The 9,142-nt window shown below is 51.1% G+C and overlaps 1 protein-coding gene and 1 long non-coding RNA gene across 2 annotated transcripts; one reads left to right on the top strand and one right to left on the bottom strand.

Moving 5' to 3' along the window:
• Nucleotides 1-3,297: 3,297 nt before the first annotated feature.
• On the bottom strand, nucleotides 3,298-8,476 carry nell3 (NELL (neural EGFL like) family member 3). Its single transcript, XM_040167919.2, has 4 exons — nucleotides 7,513-8,476; nucleotides 6,465-7,024; nucleotides 6,194-6,260; nucleotides 3,298-6,116 (listed from the first exon to the last, which is right to left on the bottom strand). Exons 1-4 carry the CDS (start codon nucleotides 8,075-8,077, stop codon nucleotides 4,582-4,584), a joined length of 2,727 nt encoding a protein of 908 aa, XP_040023853.2. The 5' UTR covers nucleotides 8,078-8,476; the 3' UTR covers nucleotides 3,298-4,581.
• On the top strand, nucleotides 7,659-8,947 carry LOC144390086 (uncharacterized). Its single transcript, XR_013454155.1, has 2 exons — nucleotides 7,659-8,372; nucleotides 8,456-8,947. It is a non-coding gene; the product is annotated as an uncharacterized LOC144390086 (long non-coding RNA).
• Nucleotides 8,948-9,142: the final 195 nt, after the last annotated feature.

Genomic DNA, 9,142 nt, shown 5'->3' with positions numbered 1-9,142 from the left:
CTACCCACGACCCGAGTCTTTACACACACACACGCGTGTTTGTGTGTGTGTGTGTGAGGCGCTAAGCCGAGCCAGATGTGGGTGTGCGTCCGAGGCGGCGGGCTTCGTCGGCCCAGCCGTCCGTCAGGGGCCGCATTCCTGGTCGACGGCAGAATGACACGTTGTTTTTCTCAACTGGCAAAAAGGTCGCAAACGTGTTTTTATTTGCTCTCACTGCTCTCGTGGCATCTTGTCCAGATGTGGCGTGGATTTGGTTTGTTTGTGTTTTTTTTGCGCTCGCCGCGAGAGACGACTCACAACAATGGTGAGTTCAGCGTGAACGCTGCGATATCACAAGTCTGTGAAGTATTTTCTCGGCAGGAAAGAAGATTTAACTCCGTTTGGCGGACCGACAGTTGATCAAATCCTCTCCTCTCCCTCTTTGAAAACAGTTTCCAAACCACCGGCCTCTCAGATGGTTCTGAGTAAACAAACCATCGGGTCACGGCCTTCCAGTGTGACGTGATACACGACCATCCACCCTCCTCCCCACACACAAAGGCCACAGTTCCTCCTGCAACAACGCCGGCCCGGGACGTAACTCACCGTCACCGGGGTCGAGTTGTAAATGTCCTCGTGTGCTCAGGCCTTCAAACACCAGAGAGGAGAGCGTACGAAACCTCACCTGCTGGGTTGCATCCGCATCCACAACATGAATGCTGGACCACTGAAGCCAAAGGTTTCTCTCCTACGTCCACGGTGTCAAAGTCAGCGGTGCTCGTCAGCTTGACCGACCTTCATGGTGCAACTTAAGCAAACACACACGCACACACCTCCACTCGACGTATTGTGGTGCACGATCAGTCATTCGTGTGGATGCGTTGAGTGAGATAGTTTCACGTGTAAGCGCCTGCCGGGGGAAAGCAAACCTGCGTCTCTGCACCGTTTAAATACTCACCGCTCGCTCACATTCAGCCCGCCAATTATTCATCATCAGCTTCAAATGGCCTCTTCGTGGAGGACGGGCCTCCCTGTTGCATATACCTGGCATATTGCACACACACACACAAACACACACACTGGTATTTATTTCCATATTCTCCACATGGCCGTGGAGTTTCGGATCGCCCTTGAGGCAGCGATGATTACGGTCAGCAAAAGAACAAGAAAAAGTCAATTCTGCATTCCTGGCGATCAGGGAAACGCTAGCAGACGCTGGCGGGAACCACGCAGAGGCCTCGCCGAGTCTGGAAAAGAGAGAAGCAGCCCGTCCGGCACGATTACTGTCAGCGTCGGTGTACGTTTTCAGCTCCCCGCGGGGAGAGAGAGAGAGAGAAAGTGTTCCTCCTGCTGGAGAAACCGCTCATCTGCGTGGAACATCTGAGTGATTCAAAGAGCCCCGCGGTCATCTTCGTCTTCGTCTTCGGTCTCCCCACCAAGCGTTTCACAGGCCGCTCAACGCGAATCCCACTGTTGTGTGTTTGTGGCTACCCGACCCGCCAGCCCCCCCCCTCATGCTCCAGCAAGCGCTCTGATGAGGAGAACCACACCGGCGCAGATGGAGGACAGCAGGAGGGCGGAGATGGAGACGGACGAGCGGGAGGATGACGGAGAAGCAAGCGGAGGATCCCCGAGATACGAAGCGAGCTGCTGAAGCTTGAAGCCGAAGAAGAATAGAGCTGTCCGACCCCCCGAGTAAGAAGCCACCCGTAGGTTGGAAAACGGTTACCGTGGCAACCAGATGGTTCAGCACATCCGAATAGATTCATACTCATTACTTGTTTCGTCACACTCAAGGATTTTCAACAACAAGCGTAGTGAGTTTGTACATCAAAAGAATGTTTTAGTTTTATTTTTTTTTACTTTGACGTCTTCATTCAATTCAAACGGCAAAATGAACAATTTGGTATTTGGCCCTGAACTTTTTTGCACAATGTGAGTTTTTTTCCAATGGATCTAATTTCAGAATTTGGATCATTTTAAACAATTCATTCTTAAAAGAACCCAATAAGCTGCTCTAAAAAATCAACGACATCATTACCGACTTCCTTCACACCCCATAAATCCGCTGTCGAGTGGCGGTGAAACAAACTTGCGGCGGGTTGCAGCATCACAGGCAACCACATGGTCTCATGGCTTTTACAGTAACATCCGCTTGTGATTAAAGCCAGCCCGTCTCCGGCTTTGTCCTTTTTAAGTCAACATCGGAGCAGACCGGGGCCACGTTTGGGTGACATCCACATGCCGCCGTGAATCCACGATGCATTGAGTTGTAACGTTTTGAGTAAAATACTTCATAAACATTTAAAAAAAAAAAAGAAGAGTCGTATCAGACGGTCGAGACTGCGAGGTTGTGGTAACAGATCTGGACTCATTAAAGAGTCTGAAAGAACTCCAAACACACAAAGTAAACTCACAACAGATGCTGGATGATTTCTCTCTGTTTGGTCGGACGTAAATGGCGTGCGGCCCATCAAGCAGATTGGCACCTTTCATCGCCGCATTTATGGGTTGGATTCTATTTGAAGTTCTGGTCCAAACTTTGATTGTCTGACGGAATATCGAAGCAGCGTAGTAAACATATTTTTTTAATACAAACAAAGGATGGCATGTACAACAGAAGACGCATCTAAACGGCCCCCCGGCCCCCCCTGGAAGAAGCTCTCTTGGTCATAACAAGCCAACATCGAACATTACAACTAGTCATTTGTTCCCCTCAGCAGATAACGATTAAAGGAGCTTTAAAGACAGAGTCTCCGATGTGGACACACACCTCAGCTTTCTGTCTCTCTCTCTGACGTCTCTGCAAGTCTTCGCATGCAGCGCGTCTCATTCGATCTGCACATCTGGAGCGCTGCTCGCCGAAACACCTGTTTTCAATTGGGGCAGCCGACAGAAAACATTTGATTGTTTTTCACATCCAGGCCCCCCCCCCCCCTCCATTTTTCCTGCGTCGCCCTCTCGTCGACTCGCCGAGTAGAAAAGCGCTCCTGCAGGTAATGGAACAACGATTCAACCTCGATTAAGAGCAATCGAGTGGAAACGCAGCGCGTGACGTTCTGTGATTGTTTCAGATTTTCTGCCACCTACAGCTGTTTAATAAGGTTCTGGAGAGCTTCAGTATGTTTGAGATTAAACGGAGATGAGTAATGTCTGACTGATGAACCTTTGCCCTTTAGCTTGATGGAAAAACAATAGAATTTAAGCTATTAAACAAATGTCAAGCAATTAAGGTCGAATGATGTGGCTGGACAGGAATGCTTCACATTATGTGAAACAAAATGCAACTAGCACAATATAATATCAACGAGGTGGATCTAAAGTCTGGCTAAACATACATTTTATTTGGTGTTAAACAGGATACATTGAGATGTGCAGGCAACTCAACCACGGAAAACAACAAAAAAATCACTAAACATAATGAAGTGAGAATAAATCAGAAGAATTTCTGCGGTCGGCTTCGCTGGCAGCCTCCCCGAAACTTAATTATGCTTAATTGTTTAGAGGAAAGAACACGCAGAGGCAATTAGGAACGATATGCACGGGCAGCTCCTCACAGGGGGAATCACACGTGTGATATTTGCACACTCCATGATACTATGTTAAACTATACGTGTGCAGATCAACGTATACTCAGAGAACCACGCGCACAACATATTCTATACTTTTCTCGTGACAAATATGTCTTTTCCATAGTGTGAATACAAGAGTCCCGTTTTTTTTTCTTTCTAAAAAGCAAATAAATATCATCATAAACATCATCAAATACCAACTCCTTTATGTGTGTGTAGCTCTTCTGCAGAGCATTAAAGGGATAGTTTGTCATTTTGGAAAATGCACGTCGACAGTTTACGGAGGAGCGTTTGTTTTGTAATGTAAACTACAATGAACCAGAGCAAACGACTGCAAATATTGTGTTGTTTGTTTGTCATGACGACCTTCATGAGATGAGAAGACCAAAACCAGGCTTGCTGTTTGTCCAGTCTTTATGCTAAGCTAAGCTAAGCTAAGCTAAGCTAGGCTAGACAATTTAGATCATTTAACTCCTCCAGAAGTTGTACAAGCGTATTTCCCAAACTGCATTTTAAATGCCTAATAATATTTTACTGAAAAAGTTGGTTACATACAGTACACACGTTAAAAAAGCATATACATATTAAACGACTCATAGAAAGGTAGACATGCCAACGAGTACGCACACACACACAAACGCACACACACACATATGCTGTATATAACAAGCACCACTGCATATGTAAGTACTGACACTCGATCACACACACACACACACACACACACACACACACACACACGTCCCATGAAGAATTGGTCACTGCTCAACCAGCCGAAGTACTTCAAGCGAAAGAAGTACTTACACTATGTTAATTACACCCAAAAGGGATTTCACAATAAAAGTCTAAACAGGTGATTAAACTTACAATTAAAACAATAACATGAAAAAATATGTGTAATAGAGGAACAACATTGTTTCCATCTCTATTTGGTTAATAGTTGAATCTGCTCTGCAATTCAATATTGTGCAAAACTGTCTTTTTTTTTTTTCCTTCTGAAAATGCATTGAGAATAAAAAGGCTTCTCGGATCAAACTGCAACCCAGAGGATTGAAATGTTAGTGCCGCCCTCGTGCGCGATCCGGTTAACTCGCCCGCGGACACAATCCAGCGTGACGTAGACCGCCGTGCCGTTCTGCACCGGGAACGAGGCCCTCAGCCCGATGCTGGCCCACTCGCTCCCTTCGGGCATCGCTCCGGCCACCTGCTGAGCCACAGGACCCGCCTGCCCGCCCGGACCGCCCGCCCGCTGCAAGGTGACCTTCACAACGTTGCAGGAGTGTATCAGCTTCAGGTTGAGCGCCACGTTCGCCGTCCCTCTCTCGTGGAAGACAAAGTTCCTCCGGCTGCTGGGCTCCCCGGAGCGGGCCAGGCCCACCTGCGGCGCGTCGGCGCCGACCTGCTGGAAGGACAGCGGCTTGTTCCTGACCGCCCCGGAGGGGAGGCCCGTCCGGGACACGGTGGCGCTCAGCGCCGACGACACCGCCGAGGGAACCCAGATGAGGCTCAGCACGCTGATCCCGCTGCTGTCCCCGAAGTAGCGGATGTTGCACTGCGACGGAGACGTGATCTCAAAGCTGAGCGTGTCGCCGCCGCCCACTCTCACGGCGCCGGAGAGGGTGATGGACGTGTCCCGGTAGTTGACGCCCGCCTTGAACGCCTGCGTCGCCTCCTGGCCGGTCCCGTTGCGGCTGACGTAGGCGATCAGGGAGAAACCCTCTCGTACGCAGGTGTGGCCCATGGAGTAAAGCGCCTGTTGCAGGACGAACTTCACCACGCCGCTCTCCGTGAAGCGCACGCCGCGGTTGTCGTGCGTCAGAGCGACCATGTAAGGGTCGGACACCGAGGTCACGCGGAAGGTCGGGCGGTAGCTGGTCTGGTAGTGCGTCAGCAGGGACATGTGGGCCGTCATGGCCACGGCGCCGGTGTCGTGCGACAGCCACAGCAGGCTGACGGACGGGGCGGCGATGTCGTACAGGTGGAGGTCCTTGCTCTGGTTGCAGTGTTGATTCGGGCTCCTCAGCAGCAGAGTGAAGATGTGGTCGGGCTCCACCTCGACGCCGCTGCTGACGCTGACGCCCTGGAAGTGTTTCCCGTCCGGCTGTTCGATGCGAACGCCGCTGAGGTCGCGACCCCCCTCCTCCTCCTGGCTCCCGTTGAGCCTCATGCCCACCTGAAGGAAGTTCCTGCAGCTGTGCTTTATGGCAAAGTTGTGATCCAACCACACGAGGCCGTGCTGCAGGAACGTCACCTGCCCGGCCTCGTTGGACAGCAGGTCGATTTTCTCTTTGCCCCGGATGTTGAGCTGAAGCCCGGGGAAGATGTGGCCCCCGGAGGACCTGGCGGGCGGTACTCCCACGCTGGCCCCCCACGACTGAGAGAGTCGGATCTGCGAAGGCCGGCCGCAGACGGCGTCGGTGACGGCCGCGCAGGGAGCCGAGACGGGCTCTCCGTCGCAGTCGCTGCAGGCCTGACACTCCTGCAGCTCCTGGTTGTAGAAGTAGTCGGGACCACAGAAGCCCGTCGCTGCTTCTCGCTCAGAAACCCCCAGACACCTGAACCCCCCTGTGCAGTTAAAGACGCTTTACACACTGCCTTTGTATAATAATAATGATCATTATCAAATGAAGCCAATGTGTTACCTGGAGTATTGAGACACTTCACTCGCTCTCCACAAATGTTTGGTACTTCCAGGCATTCGTCTCTGTCCTGGAATTCATAGAAATGATCATTGTCAATTCAGTTTTACTATTAATTATCACTTTATTCTGATAAAGGAGGAGTGAGGACTGACTGATTCCCTCGTGTCAAGTTTTAATTACTAAATGAACTTTTACATCGCAGTTATCCGTCTCACCGCGTCTTGAATGAAGTAAGGGCGTGAATGTATCAGTGTCGCGTGTGGTTCTGTACCTGGCACATCCGGTCTGCTGTAGGAGAACACTGCGAGATGAGAAAGAAGCCCGGTGGACACATGGTGCACTTCTCACACTGAGGCGGGTCCCTCTGGAAATCACAGAACTCCTCCCGCCCACAAGGCGACGGGCAGGCCTGCAGAGGTTGAGGAAAACGAGCCTCTCCGACGACATCCATCGCCTTCGCGTCCGCGTCCACCTTGTGCACGGCGTAGGACTTCTGCAGGTGGCTGCGGGCCTGGCTCTGCAGACCCGCCAGGTGGTTCTCGAAGTAGCTCTGCAGCTCGCCCTGCAGGCCCTGGAAGGACACCTGCTTGACGGTGTCCGAGAGCAGGCCGTACTGGGCCTTCACCACGTCCATCTGCTCATACATGCGCCGCTGCTGGTCCAGGATCTCCCTCTGCTGCGACAGCAGCGCCTCCTGTTGGTCGGCGAGCTTCTGCTGCAGGTCGCGGATGACCGTCTGCTGGGCGCGAAGGGCCTCCACCAGCTTCTCCTGCCCCTTGGACAGCTGGAGGTGCAAGATGAGGGCATCTTCTGAGGGAACTTCGTTCTCGCCTGGGCGGAAAAGAATGCAGAACGCGACATGTGATCAGACAGTTTGCTTTATTCTTGAACAGTGCAGTTTGGTGAAGGGGTTAAAAGAGTAGTATATCTTCTGCAAATGCAAAAACAAAATTGAAACACACATTGACCCAGTTTTATTCGCCCGGCTGGCGAGCGCACTGAAAGTTTCCTTCATGGACCAACATCAAAGCACTCAACATTTTCTGGACAACTGACTCACAGACATTTTTCCACTTCAGTTGCTCTACAGATACAATTTTGGGCTGAATGTCAACGACGCCTTCGTTTACTTCGAGACCACAATCCCATTGTGTTGCTCCCTGGTGGGAAAAGGGGTCCAAGTCGATAAAGGTTTACATGTGTTTAAATTAGAGGGAGCAAGATCATAAATCATCAAGTTCTTTCGAAGCTTGTCACTCGCAGTGCTTCATAAAGCATTATCATCTGAAATGATGAGGGAAATGATAAGGTGATGAGACCTGGTTTGATGTCACACGTGAGCTGGACACCCAGAGGCGCGCCGCCAAGTTCCGATGGTGGGTACCCGAGCTCCGGGAAATCTCCCAGAAACTGCGCGGCTCTGTCGGACAGATGGACGGGGGGAAGCTGGCTGGCGCTCTCCTCCGAGCTGCAGCCGTCTCCCGCACAGGACCGCGCGCGGACTCTCGGCCGTATCTTCTGCGGCAGTCGGCACTCGATCCCTCTGCAGTCCCGGGTGTCGTTGGAGGGCTGAGACCGCTTCACGGCGGCGGCGCACTCCGCGTCCGCGCATCCCGCGGGGAGAACGCGCGCCGCCGCCGCCGCCGGGGAGCCCGGGTGTGCGTGGTGCTGGCCGGCCACGATCTGCGCCGGTCTCCCGTGCGTCGTCGGGTCGTGCTGCCGCGGCGGTCTGGAGGTTCTGCTCCCCGGGCAGCGCGCTCCGGTGCACGGTCTTGGATCGCCGGTGTCCGCGCCGAAGCAGTGCGTCCCCCGGCAAACCTCTGCGACAGCTTGCAGTGAGATCCAGGGCAACAGCAGCAACAGCACCGGTGTTACTAAAAACATTTTTTCTTGAGGCAGATGTTGTCTGTTTTACTTTGCCTGCATGAAAAGGCAAATAACTTAAAAAAAGGTCAGTAAAGCGTTTGATCGGAAAAAATCTCCACTCTTCTTTGAGTGAGCTAAAAAACAGCCCCAAAGTCCATCACAGATCTTCTCCTTTGAGAGGGAACCGAGCACAGACTTGACATGAGAGAGCCTTGATGTGCACTTCTGGATGTGCATTACCTTCAGCCTGTCAGAGGGGAATAAAACCATCAGGCTGCCTGCGCCAATCTGAGCTCTGCGCGATGCTGTGTCCGTATGTGGCATTCCTGAGACTTAATTAGCATCAGGTTTCCCCGGCCGCAGATTAACCCTTCACCTTCCCTCTTCTCCTGGCAGGACTTCCCCCATTGTGGAGAACCGAAGCAGAGGGAAACATTTCCGTCCCAGAATCACACATTTGCTCTTTTTTTTTTTTCAAATGAAAAGAAACACCAACACAAAGGCGCCCCGGTGACCGCGTGGAGACAGCTGCTGGTCCCCAACCCCGGTGTCCTTCGGGTTGGACCGGCCTCGTCAACACCGAGCGGCCCTCTTTACAGAGGTCAAGCCTTCGTTGAAGGGACAGAATGGAAGGAGGCTGGAATGTGGGACCCACAGCTGGTTCGTGAAGCCTCTCATTATGTGCAGCCGGAGGTCATGTGAGGATGAGACGTGTGGCAGGATGACTGGCAGGTTCTGATGTCATTCTCCGTTGGGATTATTTTTGAGAGCATTATGAAAAAGGAGACATCATAATAAAGTTATGAGTCAAAAAAAGATGCCTATGTTCTTTGAGTTATCTCTGAATATTTCATACCTCTATTTCATAATTAAACGTACTCACTTCTGAAACACATTTGTTACTTGGTTTCTGTTCATTTTGATAAATTCTCTCGGAACTCGTATTACTTTTTGTCATTTACCAAAAGGTTAGTTAAGACGTCTTTATGTTTAATCTTATTTCAGTTTTCAGCCCTGAAGCAAACATGCATGTTTTTTTTTCATTCTCTCTTGATGTGGAAAAAAAACATGCGTTTCATACAA

Source organism: Gasterosteus aculeatus, chromosome 21 (assembly GCF_964276395.1).
Source record: "Gasterosteus aculeatus chromosome 21, fGasAcu3.hap1.1, whole genome shotgun sequence".
In the NCBI taxonomy this organism is placed as follows: domain Eukaryota; kingdom Metazoa; phylum Chordata; class Actinopteri; order Perciformes; family Gasterosteidae; genus Gasterosteus; species Gasterosteus aculeatus.
The sequence above is the reverse complement of the archived record's forward strand: the minus strand, read 5'-3'. Positions and strand labels throughout refer to the sequence as shown.

Bases quoted from the DNA above. Each gene is read 5' to 3' on its own strand.
- nell3 (XM_040167919.2), bottom strand. From the start codon at position 8,077: ATGTTTTTAGTAACACCGGTGCTGTTGCTGCTGTTGCCCTGGATCTCA. The intron at 6,261-6,464 runs GTACAGAACCAC...TATGAATTCCAG, and splicing joins CAGCAGACCGGATGTGCCAG to GACAGAGACGAATGCCTGGA. The intron at 6,117-6,193 runs GTAACACATTGG...TTAACTGCACAG, and splicing joins GAAGTGTCTCAATACTCCAG to GGGGGTTCAGGTGTCTGGGG.